This window comes from Dreissena polymorpha, chromosome 8, assembly GCF_020536995.1.
Source record: "Dreissena polymorpha isolate Duluth1 chromosome 8, UMN_Dpol_1.0, whole genome shotgun sequence".
Lineage (NCBI taxonomy): Eukaryota > Metazoa > Mollusca > Bivalvia > Myida > Dreissenidae > Dreissena > Dreissena polymorpha.
The window spans coordinates 85,906,940-85,934,273 of NC_068362.1; the positions used below are offsets into that span (position 1 = coordinate 85,906,940).

Below are 27,334 nucleotides of genomic sequence, written 5' to 3' on the forward strand. Positions count from 1 at the left end.
TTCCGTGAAATTGTGTATTCCCAATACAAAAGGATACACCATTTATCAACTCGACCATGTGTCTTGTCTTAAAAACTAATCTTTAGGATATAACTTTAAATAAAACAGAGGAACTTACCTCTAGCGCGTGGCGTTTGTTGTAGCAATAACCACTGATTTTGAAAATTGACATAAACCCAGTAAAATTATACATTTTCTGATAGATATTAGTAAACCATTTCCAAATATGTATGGTTTGTCTATCTTACATTGTCTAAAATAATGTTAGTGAATGCGGAAACATTGAAAAATCCCTTGTGTAAAAATTGTCATTTTTCATTTTTTTCAAAATAGTCAACCTGGGTGTATAATTTGTTTAAAATAATGATTTAAGAACACATTTTTTATCCAAACTTTTAATAATTCATTACAGATACATTTCAGCTATGTTAGATGTCCTTGCAATTGGATGGTCCGGCAGGATTCTGGCCTGAAACACGTTACCCCCCACCAACGCAGGACCCAAACATTCCTGAAATAGACAATAAAAAGTTGATTTTTCTTAAATGCAAATTTGCATGTGATTAAATATCACAGTTGAAATAATGTACAACAAAACAAGAATAAATGTTGAAAAAACAAAAACTGATTTGGTTAGTATTAAAAAAAAACATTATCTAAAACATGTACAACTGCCCCACCCACCAAATACAAATGTGATACCACCTGGTATTTAAGAAAATTTCAAAGTAATATTATTTCTCTTAAACAAAATTTTATTTATGAACTAGCAGTTAAATTGAACAGGAAAAACACTTACGGTTGAATATGCACCCAGTAATCTGAATTCTTATCCAGAATTCTGATATGTCGGTTGATTAGGAATGGCAGCACCAGGAATTCTGAAAGATCGACATTGCATTGCTATATTAAATCTTATATACTTTTGTAAGATGAAACAGAAATACTATTTGTTAGAATAGTTTAACACACACCTATTCAAAAAAAGATAAACATATCATAAAATAATTAAACAAATATTATAATAATTACTGTAAGAAGATTCGAACTCATAAAATGCGAATGTATGTAACAGCTCAATATCTTTAAACAACTTCTTGGATTTAGTAAATAATTGTCGATACATTAATTAAGAGCTTGTTTTCTTCATGAAAGGAACTCCAAAGATGCTGAAATATAATAGTGCACTGCATGCAAATATTAATTAAGTGATACAGACAAACTGAAAGAACAGAACATTTAACCGAAAATGTTTTCTACAAGCTTTTACTGATTCAATGTGTCTTTGCTAAAAAAATCATGCTGAGATCAAAATTAGGCAAATGTAAGGTTTATATTCAGGATATAATTGTTAACCATCAAATTCAATGTCTTCAACATGCAACTGCTTAAAATGTTACTTACCACAGTGTAACTGTGCTCATGTATTTGTGAACCCCCATCATAATCACTGTCAAATAGATCTTTGTCAGTCATGTTCTCTATAAAATAAAAAAATAATAATTTCAATACCGGTATGCACAAAACCTGCAACACATAATAACCGTGTTTAAGCATTGCATTCTCAATTTTGCAAAGGTAAATTTCAAGAACCTAACCTTTATATATAATAATATCCATTTATTTTTTGTATATTAATCATGTAAATGAAATAAGAACTGAAATTAATTATAGCAGTTTTAACACGTTAACAAAACTAATAATGAGATGGTGTGTGAATTATAATGCTCCCTAAATGTATAATCAACTTAAAACTAATAACGTAACTTAGCTTTTAAGTTTATAATTATGATCAATCACAGAAGTTACATTTTACATTTGTTACAAATGAAGACAAGTCCGGTACGAAATGGCGCGGGTACGATCTGGAACAGATTTTATTTGACATAATTAACACAATAATTTAGGTGATTTAAGTGAATTCATACCTGCATCGATACCAGATAAGACAATTTCTCTTCCTGCCAAACAAATACTGTGTTTATCGTACCGATATCCGTAAAACTGCTCAAAAGATCGCTCCCGAATTCACCGTAACAACAATGTAATAATTCCGCGGAAAGGGGAGTAACTCTACTGCACAGGTATAGTGGTGTTGGAAATAAATAAATATATATTATTTCACGCGCATATACCTGATTCAAATGGTTAGGATTTATTAAAAAACACAATAATTGATTAATTAAAAGCTAAATTTCAAGTGAATCTGCCTTCTGTCTGCAAAATATTGGCCTTCGAATTTTTTACTTTCACTTTTGAGCAATGATTTTTTCTTTTCCGGTCATGGAAAGGTCAGATACCGCTTATTTGGACATATCAACTCCCAAATATGCAAATTTTTCATTTGGATTACTTCTTTTATGCTCGTAGTGAAGCGTTAAAAACACCCCACATTTTTCGGTCAACTTTTTGCCTGAACACCGATTGCGCAATAATTTGCATAGCAGGTGCGTGGTTATTGCTATTTGTTGTTCTCTGTTAGTGAAGTGCCATCCGTAAACGAAGTATTCGCATACCCGGCGTGACAGATAAACATCTCACGCAAAAATGCAAAGCGCGTTTTGGCGGAAAATTATGACTTATGACGTAATGAAAATGATTCACCGATGACGTCATAGATACTATCGATGCAAGTTTTCTAACGCGCGATTCATTTTTAAAACATACATCTCGAAGATTGTGTGTTGTTCATCATCACCGTGCTCATAGGTTGTTTCATGATTGTTGTTTGTTCCGCGAGGAATTGGATAAGCATACCGTTGTTGATATAATGGTTAGCATTTGTTATTACAAATAATTAATATTCATTTGATAAATTGTTGCAGTTCATAGGAAAATACTGTATCAGATTCAGAAATGTAAAATTGAGAAACCTGTGCGTTGTTCACCATTTAAAGCGGGGGTTTGGGGGTGGTAGCCCCCGATACTAAAGAAATACATAGGATAAAAAAGGATTATACATACATACATATCCGGTTAGGGCCGCAAGCTGGATCAGCATCTATTAGCCACATCATGTTCGTTACACCGGCAGCCGATTGTATAAACAATTTAACCACAAGGTAACCACAAGATCGCAGTAACCGCTGTGGTTACCGCGTCTCGGCGGTTTGTATAAAAAACGACGTTGCCAGTAACCGCTCTATTACCGCGGTGATTTGTAACCCACCTCTATGAGCTGGTTAGACGCTGGTTACCACACGGACTACTGACCAACATGGCGGACGTACCTTTTTTTAGACACAGACGACAGCGACGATTTCGACGAATTGACTTACAAACGAATGGACTTGATGACGACGAACTGCGCCGAAGGTATAGGTTTTCTGCCCAGAGCCTTGACCGACTTGTCGACCTCTTGGACCATATTTTACGACGACAGACGCGACGAAACAGGTCTCTGTCAACACGGCAGCAGATACTTATAACTCTTCGATTCTTGGCTACTGGGAATTTTCTTCAGGTTATCGGGGACACCTTCGGCGTTGACATAGCTACTGTTTCTCGGGTTATCACCGCTGTCGTTGACGCTATTTTCGGACTGAAGGACCGTTTCATTAAATTTCCAACCAGCGACGAAGACCGACGCCGAGCGACTAATGACTTCTTCCGGGTTCGGGGATTCCCTTCTGTCATTGGTTGTATAGACGGAACCCACATCCGTCTTCTATCACCCGTGCAGCCCGACGAAGCAGCGTACGTCAACAGGAAACACTATCACTCGATCAACGTACAGGCAACTTGTGACAGACGGTAAGCCAATTTGTATTATTGATGTCCAGGAAAAACTGCATTAATTTTTAAATCCATGGAATCTTATCCAAAACACGTAGTTCATATTTCATTATTTTAATGATGTTCACAATGCAAGAATTTCGTCTTAATATATTAAACAATACATCATAAAACGAAATGATCGCATCACATTTCAATAACAAATCATACTATCCACTTTAAACATAAATGACTGCTGTCCATGTGCACATCCACGTTTATTTAACTCCGTTTCCTTTCCTATAAAAATGCGACTGTATCTGCGACTTAACGTGTGAAAACTCGCTAAATCCACTCAGTTTTCTCTGAATGCATATACATGACTACACAGTTCGTGTACATTGAAATTTTGGACATTGAGGTTCCCTACGGGGTACCCACTGAAAAATCTTGTATTTACCCATATGTAAAATGTTTAAATATTGAAAGCTAAGGTTTAGTTTGATAGTTTGATTGTTTATTATCATTGGAGGTAGATATTACAATATGTTTATATTGCAAATGTGTATTAACTAAGACAATTTCTCTGTAAGAATTGAATTATAAATCATTCATGGTGCATGCAAAATATAATATTTAAATTTGGACCAAAAATCTTCATTAAAAATTGTAATAACTTTTTGTGTCTTTGAACAAGACATAAAAATAAAATTTCCCAAGAGAAAGAAATTGCACATTTTATAAGTGTTATCTCTGAAAATTAATAGCCCATTATATATCTAATTTGATAGAAATATAAAATTAATTATTTGTTTTGTAAAAGAATTCTAACAGTTAAGACTACTGCAAAGCTGCTTTACATTTAAAACAACATTATTTTCTCTTATTTAACTCAAGATAAATCTCTAAAAATAGTTCATCTATTGTAAATCTAATGCAGTAATAGTGAGGACATCCATTAAATTAAACAAAAGATTTTAATGTTAAAAAATCTTGAGTTACATATTTACAAATTGCAAATCAAATAAATTTTACATGTTATCTTTGTTAACTATTAAAATATGTTTAATTGTGTTATCTGGTAACAGAATCTATCAAAAGACATTGTTTTATTTAATCTATTATAAAAACTTCAGCTAAAATTAAAATTCACATACATTTTTAGCATAATTATACAAAATAACAACCCTGAGATTCCTATGTAAATTAATTATGATACACGGAATAAAATGTTTAGCTCATGTTTTAAATCCATTTTCAATAGGGAATTTTACAAGCATGAATGCCTGCTGGCCAGGAAGCTGCCATGATGCCCACGTTTTCAGGATGTCCAACGTTGGCAGACATTTAGATGCAAATCATCAAGGTAATGCATAAAAATTGTATTACCTCATATAATGTTGAAAGTTATTTATTTATTTAACAGGTAGAGTTTTACTAGTATGTTCATGTTGTGACTTCCATAGACTCCTAGTATTTTATAATAAAGTAAAGATAGACTGTGATGTAGTCATGTACTTAATCCTAAAATACATTATACCTTACAGTTATACTATGTTATATCATTAAAAATTAAATAAATTATTTAATAAACATGTATGTGTTGTGATATGTGTGATTTGCTATATATCTATCTTACATGCAGATCCTGGACGTGGTTGGCTGTTGGGAGACAGTGGCTATCCCTGTCGACCATTCCTAATGACACCCATATTGCATCCAAGTAAGATCAGTTGTTGTGTTTTTAAATATCATAATTTGTTAAATGCACTAAAAACGACAATAATACTAATATGCTGATAAAAAAGCAAAAAGGTTAAATGAAAATAATAATAAAATGAATAATTATTATGAGCATAACTATAATTATCATTATTGTTACCATTATCACAGGAAAAAAGCAAAAAGGTTAAATGAAAATAATAATAAAATGAATACTAGTAATTATGAGAATAACTATAATTATCATTATTGTTACCATTATCACAGGAAATGAAGCCGAAGAACGGTACAACCAAGCACACATAAGCACGCGAAACATTATAGAGAGGTGCTTTGGTGTATGGAAGAGGACCTTCCATATATTGCATGTGGAGGTAAATTTAATGTTTGATTTAATAATAATAAATTTAATAATAAACTTTAATAATTGAATGAATAAGGTCTTTTGTCAACACAAAAGCAGTTAAAATTTACCAATATTCATTAATGTTTCATGCAGGAAGCTTAAAAATTACCTTAATGAAGTTTTATACTTAATAACTGGTATTTCATTTCATAATAAACATCCTTGCACAGGCTAATATGGGACGACACTTAGCACATGCATTATGCTCAGTTTTCTCAGAACACGACACATATTATGTGAATGTTGCAGTTAGGATTTTATTTATTTATTAATTATTATTAGAAGTATTTCATTTTCAGATTCGAATGAAGCCTGCAAAGGTGACGCGGATAGTGTTGGCGTGCGCTGTGCTGCACAACATGAGACGGATGTGGGGGGAACCGAACCCGGATGTTCAAGACGACCTTGACGAACAACCGGACGTACAGAACTTTGACGGACCAATGGACGGACGTGGTGTAAGGAATAGACTGATTGAACAGTATTTTGTTTAAGTGTTTTTTCCACTATGTTTTTCATGTTGAATGTAACAGTGCTACATTGATAATAATTTCATTCTTCTTGTTATCTCCCTGCATCCCGAAGGCGGAGGGATATAGTTTGAGCGTTGTTCGTCTGTCTGTCTGTCATAAACTTGTCAGGCGTGGGTGTATACCATGAACAAGAACGATAACCCTTAACATTCTAAAATAAAGAGTTATTGTCCTTTGTTGTTTATATGGTGTAACTTTTTAGGGCTATATCTAAGATACGATAAAAGAGATTTCTACATAAAAAAAGACATGAGTGTATAGATATCAGTGTGGAGAATTGCAATGCAATTTTATTGCAATTATTTTCACTGATATCTATAGCCCTGCACTGTGTTACTTTACAGTTACTGCCCTGTTCTTTATTTGGCGCGTATCGGCGGGTGATATCAATTGCCATTTTTCATCTGTGTTTATTAATTTAATAAAGTAATAGTGCAATGTATGTGTACTTCAAGCTTTCGATTGTATATAAACAGGGACATCTTTGTATAGGAAAATGAAATATTTATTGCAATTAAAATGGTGAAAATGCATGAACATATGCAGTAAAATAAATTATAATTGTATTAACTGTTGTTGTTATTAACAAATCAAACTATCAAACAAAAAGATTTAACAGTAAAATAACATTAACAAAAATAATAAATGTTTTCATTGTTTTTCAAGGCGTTCTATCAATAGCTCTGCAAGTCGTGCAACTTTTCGGTAACATGCTGCCCCCTCCCGACTCATCTCTGCCTGGCTTTCCAGGGCCTCTAACTGGGCATCTTTGAGAGTCCTTAAAGATCAATGTTTAAAAGTATGTCACAAAGTACATGTACTTGATCTTACATTTAAATGAACATTTTAATGAATTGAAGCTTTAACAAAAAGACATAATAATATCAAGCATTTACATTTCATGAACTTGCCAATAAAAAGAAAATGATTCAACAAAAAGAATACTCCTGATTTATCAATAGTTATAGTTCTCATGTTTACATATCCCATTATTACCTCTTTCTGCTACTGTCACTGGGCAGTGGGGTTGAGGTTGAGGCTGATGGAACAGATGTTGCTAGAATGGAACAACAAATATCCAAATATATTTTATAATTTTAAGTTATTTAACAGAATAAAACAGGAAAACAGAAGAAAATGTGGTGGTGGTGGTGGTGGAAGTAGTAGTAGTAATAGTAGTAGTTACATAAGTATGAGTAGTAGCAGTAGAAGTAGAAATATCAGTCATAGTAGTAGTAGTAGTAGTAGCACTAGAAGTAGCTGTAGAAGTAGTAGTAGTAGTAGTAGTAGTAGTAGTAGCACTAGAAGTAGCAGTAGTAGTATTAGTTGCACTAGAAGTAGCTGTAGAAGTAGTATTACCACAAGCAGTAGCAGTAGCATAGTACCGGTAGTTTTAGTAGCAATAACCACGCACCTGCTATGCAAATTATTGCGCAATCGGTGTTCAGGCAAAAAGTTGACCGAAAAATGTGGGGTGTTTTTAACGCTTCACTACGAGCATAAAAGAAGTAATCCAAATGAAAAATTTGCATATTTGGGAGTTGATATGTCCAAATAAGCGGTATCTGACCTTTCCATGACCGGAAAAGAAAAAATCATTGCTCAAAAGTGAAAGTAAAAAATTCGAAGGCCAATATTTTGCAGACAGAAGGCAGATTCACTTGAAATTTAGCTTTTAATTAATCAATTATTGTGTTTTTTAATAAATCCTAACCATTTGAATCAGGTATATGCGCGTGAAATAATATATATTTATTTATTTCCAACACCACTATACCTGTGCAGTAGAGTTACTCCCCTTTCCGCGGAATTATTACATTGTTGTTACGGTGAATTCGGGAGCGATCTTTTGAGCAGTTTTACGGATATCGGTACGATAAACACAGTATTTGTTTGGCAGGAAGAGAAATTGTCTTATCTGGTATCGATGCAGGTATGAATTCACTTAAATCACCTAAATTATTGTGTTAATTATGTCAAATAAAATCTGTTCCAGATCGTACCCGCGCCATTTCGTACCGGACTTGTCTTCATTTGTAACAAATGTAAAATGTAACTTCTGTGATTGATCATAATTATAAACTTAAAAGCTAAGTTACGTTATTAGTTTTAAGTTGATTATACATTTAGGGAGCATTATAATTCACACACCATCTCATTATTAGTTTTGTTAACGTGTTAAAACTGCTATAATTAATTTCAGTTCTTATTTCATTTACATGATTAATATACAAAAAATAAATGGATATTATTATATATAAAGGTTAGGTTCTTGAAATTTACCTTTGCAAAATTGAGAATGCAATGCTTAAACACGGTTATTATGTGTTGCAGGTTTTGTGCATACCGGTATTGAAATTATTATTTTTTTATTTTATAGAGAACATGACTGACAAAGATCTATTTGACAGTGATTATGATGGGGGTTCACAAATACATGAGCACAGTTACACTGTGGTAAGTAACATTTTAAGCAGTTGCATGTTGAAGACATTGAATTTGATGGTTAACAATTATATCCTGAATATAAACCTTACATTTGCCTAATTTTGATCTCAGCATGATTTTTTTAGCAAAGACACATTGAATCAGTAAAAGCTTGTAGAAAACATTTTCGGTTAAATGTTCTGTTCTTTCAGTTTGTCTGTATCACTTAATTAATATTTGCATGCAGTGCACTATTATATTTCAGCATCTTTGGAGTTCCTTTCATGAAGAAAACAAGCTCTTAATTAATGTATCGACAATTATTTACTAAATCCAAGAAGTTGTTTAAAGATATTGAGCTGTTACATACATTCGCATTTTATGAGTTCGAATCTTCTTACAGTAATTATTATAATATTTGTTTAATTATTTTATGATATGTTTATCTTTTTTTGAATAGGTGTGTGTTAAACTATTCTAACAAATAGTATTTCTGTTTCATCTTACAAAAGTATATAAGATTTAATATAGCAATGCAATGTCGATCTTTCAGAATTCCTGGTGCTGCCATTCCTAATCAACCGACATATCAGAATTCTGGATAAGAATTCAGATTACTGGGTGCATATTCAACCGTAAGTGTTTTTCCTGTTCAATTTAACTGCTAGTTCATAAATAAAATTTTGTTTAAGAGAAATAATATTACTTTGAAATTTTCTTAAATACCAGGTGGTATCACATTTGTATTTGGTGGGTGGGGCAGTTGTACATGTTTTAGATAATGTTTTTTTTTAATACTAACCAAATCAGTTTTTGTTTTTTCAACATTTATTCTTGTTTTGTTGTACATTATTTCAACTGTGATATTTAATCACATGCAAATTTGCATTTAAGAAAAATCAACTTTTTATTGTCTATTTCAGGAATGTTTGGGTCCTGCGTTGGTGGGGGGTAACGTGTTTCAGGCCAGAATCCTGCCGGACCATCCAATTGCAAGGACATCTAACATAGCTGAAATGTATCTGTAATGAATTATTAAAAGTTTGGATAAAAAATGTGTTCTTAAATCATTATTTTAAACAAATTATACACCCAGGTTGACTATTTTGAAAAAAATGAAAAATGACAATTTTTACACAAGGGATTTTTCAATGTTTCCGCATTCACTAACATTATTTTAGACAATGTAAGATAGACAAACCATACATATTTGGAAATGGTTTACTAATATCTATCAGAAAATGTATAATTTTACTGGGTTTATGTCAATTTTCAAAATCAGTGGTTATTGCTAGTTTTAGGGGTAGTGGTAGCACTAGCACTTGTACTATTAGTGGTACTGTTACTAGTGTAAGAAGTATTTGTAATTATAGCATTACATTTTATGATATATACAATTCATTTCAATAAATATTGAAACACTGTTAACATTTACAAATATATATATTTTTATTTCGTACATATTACTTTATAGACTTAGAGTTATGTTGATGAAAGAACTTACCGCTTGAGTTTTCCTTGCTTCTCGGGCATCTCGGCGTATCTGGAAATTTAATTAAACAAATCTTTATCTTAAACAAAAAATAAGGGAAATAGTTTTCCCTCATTGGACCCCTACATATTGCTCTTTACGGAATCGCTCATTTATAACACGGGTAAGTTTTATAAACAATACAATACACATATTCATTTATCTAGCATGTTACTGCTAAAAACCGCATTGATAAACAGATGTGTACATCAAACGTATAAGTGGCGAATATTTGTGCATCTTCGATATAACTATAAGGAAAGGAACAACTTTTTTTAAATGTACACAATGCACATTTCAAAAGCATAGTCATTGAGTTCACCCAAACATTTTGGAACAGTCGCTGTGTAAAGTCAACGTCATTTAGTCTGTGGATGTCGAAGTAGACAGTCGTATTTCGGTTCCTGTAAGTTAAAGCATGGAGTTTTAAAGTGTCTGTACTTACTGTCTTGAAAGGTTTCCGCCACACCGAAGGGATCCGGGATGTCCATGGCGGTTAATAACTCCATTATGGGCAGGCCCAGGAACCCCGGCGATGGAGGAGTAACCGCTACAACGATTCGGATTTAATTAATGCGTGAATGTGTTAGGAGTATAACTGAAATTGTTTCGAAAATGATTGGAAAGGATCTAATGTATCACTGACAATGGATAATTAATAACACAAGGTAAGAGAAGAAATCGTTTGGAGTATTCGATTTTTTTTTTCATAATAGTATTTATTATCTTTGGCTATGGTAAAAATATGAAGATGAAATATCGGGAATATCTTTCAGTTGTATTACTATAATCTTAAAACAATATTAAACATACCGATGACGGTATCTGCGTCGTCCACGACGCCATGAAACGATGCCGAGTGGGCAAACAGACTCGCCACCGCCTGCGAGGTCTGCGACATTTCAGTCAATGGCGGACCTCCCCCCGTAGCGGCAGCATGGTTTCGCTCCTTTGAAACGTCGGCTTTAGCGTTTTTGGTCTAAAATAAATATAACATAAATGGATACATTTCATTTCGCCTTTTGAAATTCTTCGATATTCTGCCATTACTAGGTGAATTAGAAATCTATGAATTGTAGTTTGCGCCACCCGTGTGTGAGATGTTAGCTCAAATGAAGAAAAAAACCTGTCGTTACTACGGCAGTCGAGGGTTTGAGCCCACCACCGGTCGAAATATCCCTCAGTGCTCGCTTAATTTTTTCGTACGTTAAATCAATTTCCCTCGTATAATTGGAAATGGTGTATATTTGATGTAAATTTCTAGTAAAAGACATACTAATTCTATATTTACCATGTTCCTCCACTTTTCCTTGATTTGTTGTAGTGTCCTCGGTCCGTTTCCGCATGCGTTTACACCAGCTAAAAGTTCGTCCCAAATCTCACGGACTCGAGCAACCATGCCCGGACCGCCCGAGCCATGATTCATTCTAAGTTTGTGAATATTCAATTTCATGAAATCTGTCATTACTTCGATTTCGCACTCGTTAAAAGCTTTCGCTCTTTTGTTGACATTTTCCATTTTGCAAAAACGTCGGCTGTCAAATTGACAATTTGCGCGAAAATGACGTCATGTTAAGTACCGGTATTGCATTGTTGGTAATTTTACTGCGGTAAGTTGACAAATTTCAATGGTTAGGTAACCGCGCAGTAACCATCGTTTATACAAATGAAAATAAACGGCGGTAACCTAACCATGCAAATTACTGCGGTAATCAAATTACCACAGTAAATTTAAACCACTGTTTATACAATTGGCTGCAGGTAGTCTCCGGTATAGCTGAGTACATTTTTATTTCCCCGGATCGAAAGATCGGGGGCATATTGTTTTTGGCCCTTCGGTCTGTCATTCATGCATTGTGTGTGTCCCAAAACTTTAACCCTGGTTAAAGTTTTGCAATAACTTTTGCATTATTGAAGATAACAACTTGATATTTGGCAAATTGGCATGCATGTGTATCTCATGGAGCTGCACATTTTAAGTGGTGAAAGGTCAGGGTCATCCTTCAATGTCAAAGGTCAAATATATTGCTTCAAAGCGGCGCAATAGGGTGCATTGTGTTTCTGACAAACACATCTCTTATTTCGCCCATGTATTGTCCAATCTGTTCTTAAAAGTATTCAGGTTTGATTTTTAGCCCAGATTTTTTTATTATTCTAAACATGTCAATTATCTCCAAAGGACGATTGCACTTTTTCCATTGGGAATGGGTCCCCCTACCGGAATCAAATTAGGATTGAAAAAACACTGGATACGTTCTTGTAAATCCCTATGAAATTTGAAAAAGATGATGTAGAGTTGATTATTACCGTCGAAAATACCCTAGGCTATATGATCAACATAGCATGCGCAGTGAGTGATTGTCATTTTGTACAAATTAAAGACTTTAGTAAATGTAACTTTTAGCTGTTGGTATTTTCGTGACAATCTTTTTGGCAATATAATAATTCAGGGGTTCTGAAATATTTAAAGAGTCTACTTGTCCACGGACACGAACCTACCTCCAGTTGAAAAAGTGTGGATCATTCATAAGCTTAGCTGCTATTTAAATTAACTTTGATTTTCGGAAAATAGAGTAGTTTCGTTCTAGAAAAAAATTAACCACGGAAATTATTCTTGTCCCTGGACAAGCCAGCATTCAAAAATTGCTTGTCCGGAAGGGGATATTGACGACTCAGACAGCATATTTCAGAACCCCTGTTAAATTGTGCCTTATCAACATTTATTTTATGGGATATAAGGTTTTAACGAACAATTACATTGTTACAAAAATACAATTCATATATTTTAAAAAAATCACACGTAACTTTGAAATTTTCCAGATTTTTATTTATTAAGCGCATAATATGCGCTAAATGAATATTATACTGAAAAGGCCCTGGGGTAATATCAAGTTAAACTATTTGCAGCACATTCAGATAATATTTTACAATAAATGTCAATACATGCTCAGTATCATTCTATTGTTTATCTTCCTAGGCGACTCAGGGCTTTTTTCCCCCATTTAACAAGGGCTTTATATAGGCCCCTCGCCCAAAAGAAATGATGCAATTTCGCCCAAATTTCAGCCCCCCCCCCCCCCCCCCCTCCGCAACATAGAAGGCCAGCAACTTTCCCCAAATAAAGAAAAAAGGCCCTGCTACTGCTAAATTCAATTTATGTCCGAGTAAGTCTTTTCTTTATTAGCGTATGATTATTTTGCATTATCTTTTCAATCTGACTATTCTAATCACTTTTTTTTAACTATGTTTTGCAGGCAAACATGCGAGCTGTCTACTTATTCGCTTGGTTTCTCGTGTACGCAGTGTGCATAAGCCAAGGTATGTATCGCTGAAGGTGCACTACCAGCACAAAAGCCTCCTTTATCCTCAATCTAATTCAAGACGCAATAATATTATGATTACAGTGTGTGTGTGTGTTTTCGTTAAGAATAGGGTCCGGTATTCGGTCCCATTCTAAATGAAAAATGAATATATTTTCCCCAACGGGACCTACATATCCCAAATTGAAAGGTTTCAATTTTTTTTATGTCCCCCACCACTATAGTGGGGGACATATTGTTTTTGCCCTGTCTGTTGGTTTGTTTGCGTCAAACTTTAACATATGCCATAACTTTTGGCAAATTGCAATATTGAAGCAACTTCATATTTAGCATGCATGTGTATCTCATGGAGTTGCACATTTTGAGTGCTGAAAGGCCAAGGTCATCATTCAAGGTCAAAGGTCAAATGAATGGGTCAAAATCGCTCATTTAATGTACACTTTTGCAAAATTGAAGATACCAACTTGATATTTGGCATGCAAGTGTGTCTCATGGAGCTGCACATTTTGAGTGGTGAAAGGTAAAGGTCAGGGTCATCCTTCAAGGTCAAATATATGGGGACATAGTGTTTCACAAACACATTTTGTTTTAGATTTCAAAATGGTGTTACTCTCCCATCCAGCCATATCAGTTAAACCTTATTAAAAATAATACTGAAAAAAACTTCTATTCTCAATTTGAAACATTTTTAGCTTAACAGCAACAACACTTAATTTCCCAATTTTAGTCAAAACGCCGCGAATTTTCTCAATTCAAAGGGACCCGGCCCCGTTCCCCAAATGGTGGATTTTTTTCTTTCAAAATTTACTTTGCAAATTAATTAAAAAATCTGAATTCGGTACGACCGGGTCGTGTAAAAGAGAACATTATGAAACACCAGACAAATCTTATTGAGCCACTCGCAGTGCAAAACAAACAACTCTGCCGTAAACCCGTCCCGTCAATCTTTGATATTGTTTATTGCAATACACAACAGGCTTCCTGAAAAGGCCGGACCGCTGGTCTTGTCCGGCAAAATTCTTAACGGTCCGGCGAAGTTTTTAATATCGCCGGTCCTTGTGACAGGCCAAAAAAATATGACTAAATAAAGAAAATTCTAATACTTGCCAAAAGATCGGAAAAAAAATTTGAATCATTCTTTTTGTGAATTTCAAGCCTTTTTGTCAGTAAGAACACTAACGCGTCACTAGTTCTTAAGAGTGCTCTCCCTTTGAAACGTTGTTTTTTTAAAAAGGTCAATTTCATTGGTCCGACATATTACCATCTATCTAATTACAAAGGTTATAACAAAAAACTACACCTGAAAAAAAATGTAGTTGCTAAAGTTCTTCAATGGCAACACCAATCGTGCTATGTGATTTAGTTTGAGTCTGACTACAGTTTAAAGCTGTTGTCCATCATTCACCGTAATCACTAGATCCAGTGTTTTTTTTCACAAATAGGGGAATGGTGGCGGGGCCCGTCCAAAGGTGAAAAACGCGTCGTTTTTTAGGAAAAGGGGAAAATTAAAAATTCACTCTTTTATATGTTCCGAAATTTATTATATGAATACACATGTATGTATGAATGTAATATTCACAGCTGAATTTCTCTGTCCTTTTTACTAAAATATATACCAATGATTTGTTCAACATTAGTTTCAGACAGTTAAGCCTTCATGCACAGTCTCAGTTTTCCTAGCCATTTTGAGTTTAATTGGGACTTTCTAATCGATAAAAAGGCAAATGTGAGCATTTTTTCATCAATAAAATGGACCAAATTGGAATGTTTTTATCATCAAATATAGACACAAAATATAAAGATACATCAGGCCTTTTCCTGGCCATTTTGGGAAAAGCATGAAATTCATATGGAAAGTACACTGATTTGGGAAATACTAATTTAATGTAACCCTTTATAATAAGTCAAAATCATATAATATTATTAATTTGTTATAGACTTTGTTAATTGTTATGAAATGAATATTTATCATAAGAGAGTTCTTTCTAAAAAAAAAAAAAAAAAAAAAAAAAATTTTTTTTTTTTTTAAATTCTGGAGGGGATTTTTTCTACAAAATCGGGGAAAAATATATACTCTTTTTTGAGGGGAATGGGGCCGAATATCGGCCCCGAAATTGCCATAAAAAAAACACTGAGATCACACAAGCGTTTTGATTTACTTTATTGAGTGTACTTATAGGCTGCACATAGCAATAACTATGAGTTTTAATTTACTTAATTCTTCAGTTATAAACTCACGCATTTTGGTCAGGTGAATTTTTGTCCGGACAGGCTAAATTTTCCATCAGCCTGTCCGGTTGACAGGCACTTTTTGGGACTTTTCAGGAAGCCTGCACACGCGCGTGAATGTGATGAAAATGAGTCGCGTTCTGAGAAAACTAGGCTGATGCATGTGCGTAAAGCGTCGTCCCAGATTAGCCTGTGCAGTCCGCACAGGCTAATCAGGGACGACACTTTCCGTTTTTATGACATTTTCGTTAAAATAAGTCTCTTCTTAGCAAAAATCAAATTTTGGCGAAAGTTTCGTCCCTGATTAGCCTGTGCGGACTGCACAGCACATGCTAATCTGGGACGACACTTCACGCACATGCATTAAGCCCCGTTTTCACAGAACGCGGCTCAAATGAAGGCCCTAAAATCTGGCCTTCTGGAACTGAACACTGAATTTAGTTATGAATGTGACATTGTCGGATTATTATGGGAGTAATCTAGGCGGTGTCATGACATGTAAACATTTACCTCGGAAATACGTTAATTGATTTTTATGCTCCCCGAAATAAAATTTCGGCGGAGCATAAAATTAGTTGCCACATTATTAGCTGTACTTCCGTACGTCACACTTTTGTTACAGTTTCTCATAGCGACTTCACTATTTTACCGATCTCTGACATATTTGGCATGTAGTTACCTTGCATAGACCTCTACCTTTTGATGAGGTTGAGGTCACTGGGGTCAAGGTCACTGAGGCTAATAATAGATATTCCATCACACTTTTGTTACAGTTTCTCATAGCGCCTTCAATACTTAACCGATCTCTTTCATATTTGACATGTAGGCACCTTGCATGGACCTCTACCTTTTGATGAGGTTTAAGGTCACTGGGTTCAAGGTCAAGGTCACCGAGGCTAATAATAGATTTCCGTCACACTTTTTTTTACAGTTTCTCATAGCGCCTTCAATACTTTACCGATCTCTTTCATATTTGGGATGAAGGTACCTCGCATAGACCTCTACCATTTGATAAGGATTGAGGTCACTGGGGTCAAGGTAAAGGTCACCGAGGCTAATAATAGATTTTTTAGGTGGTTATTAACACATAGATTGACAAAGCGCATCATCGGGGAGCATCCATCAGTTTCACTGATATTCAAATCTTGTTGTTGGTTTATTTTCGAACGGTCTTTTGGCTTTTTATCATCGCCAATCGATAGCAGTGTTTTTTCACCTATTGCGGAATGGTGACGGGCTAGTCCAAAGGGGAAACGCGTCGTTTTATAGGAAAAGGGGAAAATAAAAAAATCACTCTTTCATATGTAATTATATTTATAATATGAAAACACAAGTATGTACGAATGCAGGAAGGCTGAATTGTTTGAAACTAATGTTGAAAAAATCACTGATATATATTTAAGAAAAAGGACAGAGACATTAAGCTGTGAATATTACATTGTAATGTTCACAGCTTAATGTCTCTGTCCTTTTTCGTAAATATATATATCAATGATTTTGTAATATTCACAGCTTAATGTCTCTGTCCTTTTTCTTAAATATGATATATATATATCAATGATTTTTTTTCAACATTAGTTGCAAACAGTTCAGCCTTTCTGCACATTCAATCTCAGTTTTCCTAGCCATTTTGAGTGTAATTGGGATTTTTTAAATCCATAAAATGGCAAATTTGTGAATTTTGTATCAATAAAATGGACCAAATTGGAATGTTTTTATCAATAAAAATTGACACAATATAGATACATCAGGCCTTTTCCTGGCCATTTATGGAAAAAAAATGCAATTCATGTGAAAAGTCCACTGAATTGGAAAAAACTAATTTGATATAACTCTTTATAATAATTCAAAATCATATAAATTACAGGGGTTTTTCAGCACTGTCTGCGCCTCCGGAAAACGGAGGCACTCCCAAAGTAAACGGACCCGATCCCAAACCGAAATTATATAAAAATTCCCAATTTCAAAAAAAATTATTTTTTTTTTAAATGAAGTGTCTTATAACTTGTGTGACTAACCAGTGTTTGTTTTGGTAAAAATATCTGTTATATAGATTGAGTAAAAGTCCACCTTTTTGTCCTATAGACAGTAACATATATAGAAATATATGTTTATAACAGTAAAACACAGTTTGTTTGTTTTTATAAAAATTCCCCCATTTATTAAAAATTCCCCCTCCTAAGGGCTGCGAACCCCTTCCCCCAAAGTAGTGTGAGGGCGCTGTGGTCGTTTCAAATAATAAGATTTTAAGTATTTTTCCTGATATCGCTATAACAAGGTAGAGCACCGTCGGGTATTATCGACCCTTTAAGCGATTTTCTGTGGTACTGTGTGCTACTTGCAACAGTCTTCTTTGTAAACATTTATACATAAACTGCTCATTTGATTGGCTAAATATGACCAATGGAATTTACTGTATTATACTGACTATTTTGGTAATGTATAAAATTCTTACTTGATCACCGTCTGCTATTATCGACCCACGTCGGCTATTATCGACCCGCTAATAGAACTGGGATGTCACAAAGGCTATTTTACGTCATAAACGTTAGGTTTATGTAATAAAGAATTTATTATCAACACATGTTTTACGTAATAACTAATTGATTAAATTTTAATAACAGCTTAACACAAATACTAATTATCCAACAATAAATCAATTACCCTTATACAAAATAGTGTTATAGCGCAAAATATTTCACACATGGCAGTAACAACTTCCTATGTTGGAAAGGAACTACACATTATAAATGAATATATTTGTTTGTATTTTGAAATTATTAACTAATCTAAACCAATAAAAACAAATCATACAAATAACACGGTCTATTCACAACATTTTGGGCACACAAAAGCATCCTGCACAAAATCCTGCGAACCCGAACACACGGCGTGCCACCAGTGACTGCACAATTCACAGCAAACCCAGGAATCTTCAGGACTATCCTTTGATTTTATTTGTTCGCATAGTGGACACACTTCGTAAAAACTTTCCTCATAGTCATCGCTATCGTTGTCCATGAATGGAATGCTGGTCGTTGAATCGTCGCTTTCTGAATCACTGGCGATTTTCTTGAATTTCTTGCCACGTTCCCGCTTGGTTTGTTTTTCTTTTTTCTTCCGATCCTTTTCTTCTTTCTTTTGCTTCTTTTTCAACTCAGGGGCTTTCTTACGTTCCTCTTTTGCTTCAGCCTCCCTCTTCTTCGATTCTTCCCGCTCTCTCAGCATCTGAAGCTCGTCCTGCCCTGAAATGGCTTTCGGCAGTTTCTGTCGCACTTGGCTGACTGGCTTTTTAAACTTAGCAACAGGAAGTGTCAACAGCTGAAAAGCAGCAGACACCGAGGGTCTTGGTTCTTGACAATTTTCATGAACCGCCGAGACCAATCTATTGTCCGCATTCGCCTCTGTATTTCGGTTCATTTCCGGTTGAACATCAATCGCAGATGCTACTGCTTCGTTCTCTTTAGCCACATGCGTGCTGTTTTCGATCGGAGCAAGTGCTGATGGACCCAGTTTTGTTGTATCAATACCATCCGCAATTAGTGGGAACAGTCCGGATCGTCGGAGGCCATTTGCCGCATTTTGAAAAGTGGCGACTTGCTTCCATGTTTCGGAAAACACAGCCGGAAAGTCCTTCTTTGTCATGGCTTGGCCAACGTTCTGCATCTGCCATTGCTTCATTGCAGCGTGCCACGCGGATTTCATGGGCGAAAATAAACCGATGTCGGCAGCTTGGATAATGTGCGTAGATTTGGCAGTAAGCAATACAGAATTATTTTATTTTGTTCACACAACTCCGCAGCTTCCAGTGTCATGTGTGTTGAATGACCGTCAACAAAAAGTGAGACCGGCATTTCAATTTTCCGCTCTGTGGCAAATGTTTTAAGAGTTTGTAAGAAACTTACAAAAGTCGCGGAATCCATCCAGCCATTCGGCGTCGCGGCGTAAGTGGCCTCTGGGAAACCTGAAAGACCGATGTCTCGAATTTGCTCCCCTGGGAATAAAATCATTGGTGGCAGATATTACCCAAAGGCATTGAAAGCTGCCATAACGTTGATCTGGGTCTTGTTAGAGGTCACCACTTGATACACATGACGGGCTCCAGTGGGCGCTAGAACCCTACCAGCATTGACTGCCAGCGGAAACCCAGTTTCATCCGCATTGACAATTCTCTGTGGATTTTTAAGAAGATCTTCGTAGTCTGGGATTTCTTTTTTTAAGTAGTTTTCAACACCCGTGAACGTGTCGTCGAAGAAACCCGGAAAACCAATCTTTACCGGGAAGATTGTTTTTGAATGGATTTTCACGACCGTCAACGATTAGCACGCGCTGTACTTGCGAGAGAAATTCTTTTCTCGTTAACGGATAGCCGATTTCGCACATCCGATTCGCGTATTTCACTAGGTGCTTTTCTTCCTCGCCTGTCACCACCGTTTTCCGCCCGACACGCGTCGGTTCTTCTGGAACTCGTTCCGAAAGCTTGTCTAAAAGTGTTATTTTCGGAACGCCATAGGCCTTTGCAGCTGCCTTCCGACCCATCTTACCGCTGCGCACCATTTCCAATGCCATAGCCATTGATTCCGGGGTGTACTTAATGCGTTTTCTTGCGTGAATTTGGGTTGACATGTCTAAAAAAATGAAATATTTATTTTATTACATAAAACCCCGATGCATTTTTGTTGTTTGACTTATTTGTTGGTGTTGACGGAGGGGGGTCGAAATTAGACTCTTTTTTATCAAAAGTCTGTCAATATCGACCCCGTAAACTGTATAAAACAACGTTTTAAATTTATTTTTTTTTTTGCTGTTGTAACCCTTAACAACGAATCATTTATCGGTTATTCATTCATTTCATTTGAACACGTAACATGCATTTCATAAAACGATCAAACGTGCGGTACCTACCTTTAAACCGCTGTTTAATAAACGCGCCAAAAAATCGATGCGAGAAGCTGTCCGTTGTAAACAAACCGAAGTGGTAGTTAAACCAGTTGTAAATGCGTCATCGATGACATCATACAGTTTAAACTATGATGACGTAGAATTAATGCTTGCATCACTTTAACATTTCATTACTTGTAACAGGGTCGATAATACCAGCAGGTCGATAATACCCGACGGTGCTCTATATTAACATTAAATGATATTCGTCTATATCATGTGAGCGACAATAGATACAATATCTTTCTTTCCTAGCAATGCGATTAGTACTGAACCTACCTGTTTGGATTCTTAAATCAATAGATGACTAGACATACAAAAACAATATATTAAAACAAGATGTGTTTGTGAAATACTATGTCCCCCATATCTTTGCCCTTGAAGGATGACCTTGACATTTACCTTTCAGTCACCACTCAAAATGTGCAGCTGCATGAGATACACATGCATGCCAAATATGAAGTTGCTATCTTCAATATTGCAAAAGTTATGGCAAATGTTAAAGTTTGACGCAAACAATCCAACAAACAAACCAACATTCAGGGTAAAAACAATATGTCCCCCAGTATAGACTGAGGGACATAAATAGAGACTTTTAGGTAAGACATCAAGATATTTTTCATATTTAAACGTTATTTACAAATTCTTTGTACAACATTAAAAAGGACATCAAAGTGAGTGTTCACAATCTTTTTTAAATCAATATTTGACTCTGCAATTAAATCCAGATAGGAATACGTTTTTGTTAACATACTGATAATTTTCGAACACGTAGGCGAACCCATGATCATTTAAGAGATTTTTTAACATTTGTTACCCAATTTCTCTACCCGTTAATACAGTCTTTAAAAGACTCTTTATAAACAACATTTAATATAATATTGTCGCTGTCTTTGATTTTAAACCAATATTTTATTATTCTTATGTATCTATGGATATGAACTGTACATCTGCCCAGCTCACCAACGACTCAGCAGAACGAGTATTGCTTTTAAATCGTAATAGTTGTTCACAAAAGTTAAGGTGAATTCTTTCTAGCTCCTTTGATTTGGTATAACTTCACAAGAATAGTTAAGTAATGGTGTTACAAATGCATCGAATAGTTGACAAATATTTTGTGTAAACGGTCGAAGCCGTTGCATTTGCAAAATATAATATTTAAGGATTTTAATGCCTTTCCATTGATATGTTCAATGTTTTACAAACGCTGTAAGTGTAATTAAATACAGTGCCTAGCTAGCTAAAATCATCAACAACTTCAATTGGTTGGCTATTATAGGTCCATTTTTCGTTTGCTAATAGCGCCCCACGTTTTCGAACTATTTTCGTTTTCGCTATAGTAACACTTATACCCCACGTACAACAATAAATGAATATGAATACAAAAGATATAAATATCTCTGAGTTTCATCAGGAGTTTTACCTTTAATAGCAATATCATCAGAAAACAGCAACAAAATCACAATAAAATATCCAATACTTCAGCCTGCATCAATAATGTACTGCAAATAAAGCTTTAAATCTTCAACAAATATTGAAAACAATAGTGGCGACATAACCTTTACTGGCCGTAAACCATCAGCGTAATTGAACTATTCGGAATAAGAAAAGCAATAGTTAACACAAGATTTAATATGTTGGTTAACAATTATAAGTAGTTTCCCATCGATACCAGTTTAAAATCGATTTCGGCATATCAATAACTTCATTATTTTTTATCATTACACGGTATTTAAAGCTTTTGAATACACAGATAATAAAACTAAATAAAATGTTAGTAATCGCGCGAGAAATATCGTCAAAAACCGCTATCGCATAAGCGTTCAATTTACCTTGATAAAAAAAACAAGTCGCTGTATGAAACAGTTTTAATATTGAAATGATTTTACAATGTGTACACATGACCGTGATTTTTTAACATTACTATGGCAATGAACGAAACACAATTGTTTTCAGTCTGTATTTTTAGAAAAAAAGTCTACATTTATATCAAAGTTCACTGTTCATTTTTACATTGTTTTATCGACCTTACAAGTCCACCAACCGACACTTGAATAAAACACTTGTTAAGAACACCGAGACACTATTGATTCTTTTTAATTACATGTTAAAAAAATCAAATATTTGAACTTCGCAAACAGATTTACATGCGGTCTTTTACCTTTTAGACAAATTTAAGTAAGTAATTTATTGAAAAAATAATAAATTTAAACAATTATATCAAAACACTTCTCATGCTTATGAAGGCTAAATGAACATCTTTTTATCAACACATAGCATGGACTTTGAGATTTTGGCTACACGAGTTAATACACCAATGCACTGTTGGTAAACATATTCATTTGCATGGCAGTATGTATGTTTGTAGGCCCAGAATTCTGTTGAAGTTGCAATGGTTACCAAATCAATGACAGTGTTTTTATGGCAATTTCTGGGCCGATATTCGGCCCCATTCCCCTCAAAAAAGAGTATATGTTTTTCCCCAATTTTGTAGAAAAAATCCCCTCCAGAAGTTAAAAAAAAAGTTTTTTTAGAAAAAACATATCTCAAATTAATTTCATAAACAACTAACAAAGTATATAACAAACTAATATGATTTTATTAAGAGTTATATTAAATTAGTTTTTCCCACATCATGCAGCGGACTTTTCATATGAATTTCATTTTTCCCAAAATGGCCAGGAAAAGACCTTATGCATCTAGACTATATTGTGTCAATATTTGTTGATAAAAAATTCCACTTTGGTCCATTTTATTGATAAAAAATGCTCAAATTTGCCATTTTATCGATTAACAAATCCCAATTAGACTCAAAATGGCTAGGAAAACTGAGACTGTGCATGAAAGCTGAACTGTCTGAAACTAATGTTGAAAAAATTATTGATATATATTTAAGAAAAATGACAGAGAAATTCAGCTGTGAATAGTACATTCATACATACATATGTATTCATATAATACATATCATAACATATAAAAAAGTGAATTTTTAATTTCCCCTTTTCATAAAAAACGACGCGTTTTTCCACTTTGGACGGGCCCTGTCACTATTCCCCTATTTGTGAAAAAAAACACTGAATGATTTTTAAAGCGTTGGTTAATGCCATTCACCTATAAAATATTTTGATAATCTTCAAAAGTTCTTATGAAGATTACGCGGGAAAAAATTCCAATAACACTTCAACATTAGCGATAAAGTTAAACCTGACCTCGTGTGTACAGTTTTCGACTGATTTCAACTTAACGATAGGGCAATCGATATAACAAAAATAGGCAGTTAAGTGCCATATCACATGAAACTAGCTTGGGATGATATTTGTGGGAAGATGCTCATATTCACTATTGGTAAAAATCGATAAAATATTTCTGGCAAATAACTTCAGTTATAATGGTGGTTGTTGTGATTTTGTGCATACATATTGTTAAGAAAGTCACCAAACAGACCATTTTTGAGATGATTATTTAAAATTTTAAATGAGAGTTAAATATTTAATAAACATGCATGGCAATGTTTCTTATATTTTAACATATATCTCATCAACTTCTTTAAATATTAAAACGCCTAATTTGTCCTGGCGGTCATTATTTATGTTGACTGACAACATAGTCTTGGGATATAAAACATTATTTCATCATTTTCAGCGAATTCGAGCTCAATAATATGTGAGCATTCTTCGATGTATCTATCATGCCCAGAGGATCTGGTCCTTGAAATTGATACAGCCATATACGGTCGTACACGTAAAGACATCTGCCCTCATCGCGCGAACAAGCGGACAAACTGTAAATCGAAAACCTCCACTGAATTCGTGAAAAAACTGTGCCAAGGGAAGCAGTTGTGCCACCTCATTGCCAAAAATCACATATTGGGCGACCCGTGTGGTGATACTTATAAATATCTGGAGGTTACATACGAGTGCGTCTCATATTATGAGTGACACTGCGTGTTGTTACGGATTTGTATGTGTTTCAAAGCCCTCTGTTTATACTGTTAAGTACTTGTGAGTTCTGACGGAAACTTATGTTAGAAACAATTAACAGCATTTTGCGTGTTTGACTATTTATCTAGTTTGTTATAGTTCTTTGTTATAGCTCAATAGCATATACAGTTTTGAAAAAAACACTGTATCCGGTCTAGTAGTTAATTGAAAACATATAGCAATGGAAACAAATATTAATCAGGCAGAACCTCGACATTTAATATTGAGACGTGATTATGTTTATTCTCTTACTGCTATTGAAGAAAGGGGCCCTGCATGATTGTTGTGTTTTTCTTTTAATTCCCATTTACCACTTATTCAAATAACAACCTGAAATGCATTAATAACTGTCTGGTTATCTTTTCTGTGGAATACTTGTTAAGTCAATAAAGAGCCATGCATTGTAAAAATGCTGTGAGAGACTTGTCATTAAGTTCCCGCTAAAACAGTGGTTCTCCTCGTCCTTTTCAAGAAAGCTATTAAGATGATAAGAAACTTCTTTAAGACATTAATCTTGATGAAACTTCCGCAAGCTTACATGGGTACCTAGAACTTTGTGACAGTTGGGTCCGTGGCAAGATCACTGTTATTATATAACAGTTTCTGCTAAATGAATGCAATACAGGATGCAGATATGTTCCTTCAACTGTGTGTGGAGGCTGTTTACCTGCTAATTTAACGTGGGAGTGCAAAAATGACAAGTCAGTTCAAGTTCACCGTAACTAGAACTAGCAATATCGCGGGCTTAGCGCAAAACAGTCGTAACTGACTTTTTGAAAACTTTTCAGTACGACAAAAAAAAATAATAAGTTATTAATTTGTTTCAGTAATAAAAAAATAATTTGCATGAATGTAGTTATTGTACGTTTATTTAAAGTTCACAATATATACTTCTATTGGCATTATTGTAATCGGAGATATTTGTAAAATATCAAGATACGACTGTTTTGCGTTTAAGATCTTGTAATGTTTGATTTTGTTTTTTATGCAAAAAGGTCTTATCTGAAAATCAGATCAATTTTTTTCTGTTCATATGTCTTAATATGAAGACTGTTATTCTGAATACTTGTTTATTGAAAAAAAAATTAATGATGGAAGAAAATACAAAAATTTACATTTATTTGAATTCAAGTTGGATTACCTGGAGTACATGAAGTGCATTGCATTGTGCTTGTTTTTAACCAATAACTATAAAGTATTATCACTTTATTTGATTTTTTTTTATTATTTAAATGTATGCAGACATACTAGTAACAGAAATATTATCATTACACAGTGACTGGGGGCCTGTACAGAATTATTAAGTTGAAGACCAATACATAAGAAGCAACAAGTTATTGTCATATCTTTAAATCTTTCATAAAGCATTTAATATTTGTATTGTAATTATTATAATTCAATAGAGTTCAAGTCAAAGCAAGACTTATCAGCTTATTTTAATTTAAAAAAATAATGAACTTTGTTATTAAAAGCAGGCCTATAACCCTCTTTCTGAATTCAAATACAAACTACAATGTATTCAAATATATTTATTCAGTTTTCACGATAGTTCATTTTATCCACTAGCCATTCGGGCTACTGGAATGGTAAAGGCAAGTAGCCCAGCAGCAAAATTACTAGCCCAAAGTAAATTTGTTAAAATATACACCCTGGTAAAGGGTTTCATCAATAGCAGATAATCTGTTAAAAGTATAATTGTATCCAGGGTATGTTAACTGTAAAGCCTATTGCAAAAACAATTGCAACACAATACAACAAGTCAATGTAATTATGTACTTTATTAATTATAAGTCTTTAACATGTGATAAACAACTTCTTCGTTCATCTCATCATCACTGCAATCCTGGAGATCCTCTTTGTCAAAAACCATATCCTGTAAAACAAGCAACCTGATAGTTATTTTCCAGAAGTTTACTTGACAAGTGAAGGCATAGATGGCATACTTTTATCATACATGTTGACTTTTTTCTTATGCTGTGTTTTTAAGCGTAGCTTATTAAACTCTGTCTTACAGAAGTAGCTTCTCCTTTATTACTGATTTTTTAACCACTCTTCTTGAAATTCACGTTTCCGTGATTTTTCATAGTCATTTGTTGACTTACGATCAGTAGTGGGAAGTTTCTTGCCAGGTTTCGCTCCAGCTACGTATTTAAGCAATATGCAGCCTTATGCGCGTAGGGACTTACAACTTTGGAAATAAACACACAAACAAGGTTACAAAGTAAAACGATGTTTATTCCGGAAATGCAAGCCGCGTACGTCGATTGGTTTACTTCAGCTGTAAACACATCAGCATGACGTGTGCCAAAAGTAAATAACCAGTCTAAATTGTTCACCACGTGGCCTGGGTTACGACTCGAAAATGACCGTTGAATGTATGGACCAATTGGAACACGTTTAAATCTCGTATTTTAGGCGAAGTTGAACGAAGACCTGTCGGAAATCTTCGCGAAGTACTCACATAATAATGACGTTTATCACACTTAAAAATGTAAACAATATTGATACACGGAATTTCTACTGGCCCGACG

The 27,334-nt window shown here is 34.5% G+C and overlaps 2 protein-coding genes and 3 long non-coding RNA genes across 5 annotated transcripts; 3 read left to right on the top strand and 2 right to left on the bottom strand.

Annotated features, from left to right (window-relative positions):
* Positions 1-172: 172 nt before the first annotated feature.
* LOC127840862 (uncharacterized) lies at positions 173-2,452 on the bottom strand. Its single transcript, XR_008030603.1, has 4 exons — positions 1,929-2,452; positions 1,405-1,481; positions 800-881; positions 173-511 (listed from the first exon to the last, which is right to left on the bottom strand). It is a non-coding gene; the product is annotated as an uncharacterized LOC127840862 (long non-coding RNA).
* Positions 2,453-2,604: 152 nt separating this feature from the next.
* LOC127840857 (uncharacterized) lies at positions 2,605-26,819 on the top strand. Its single transcript, XR_008030591.1, has 3 exons — positions 2,605-2,773; positions 13,588-13,651; positions 24,466-26,819. It is a non-coding gene; the product is annotated as an uncharacterized LOC127840857 (long non-coding RNA).
* Positions 4,746-6,896, top strand: LOC127840851 (putative nuclease HARBI1). The gene is made up of 4 exons (XM_052369286.1): positions 4,746-5,080; positions 5,360-5,437; positions 5,704-5,810; positions 6,142-6,896. Exons 1-4 carry the CDS (start codon positions 4,927-4,929, stop codon positions 6,334-6,336), a joined length of 534 nt encoding a protein of 177 aa, XP_052225246.1. The 5' UTR covers positions 4,746-4,926; the 3' UTR covers positions 6,337-6,896.
* Positions 6,865-12,095, bottom strand: LOC127840848 (uncharacterized). The gene is made up of 6 exons (XM_052369282.1): positions 11,625-12,095; positions 11,147-11,312; positions 10,779-10,883; positions 10,307-10,345; positions 7,372-7,432; positions 6,865-7,153 (listed from the first exon to the last, which is right to left on the bottom strand). Exons 1-6 carry the CDS (start codon positions 11,850-11,852, stop codon positions 7,027-7,029), a joined length of 726 nt encoding a protein of 241 aa, XP_052225242.1. The 5' UTR covers positions 11,853-12,095; the 3' UTR covers positions 6,865-7,026.
* LOC127840863 (uncharacterized) lies at positions 7,777-10,064 on the top strand. The gene is made up of 4 exons (XR_008030604.1): positions 7,777-8,308; positions 8,756-8,832; positions 9,356-9,437; positions 9,726-10,064. It is a non-coding gene; the product is annotated as an uncharacterized LOC127840863 (long non-coding RNA).
* Positions 26,820-27,334: the final 515 nt, after the last annotated feature.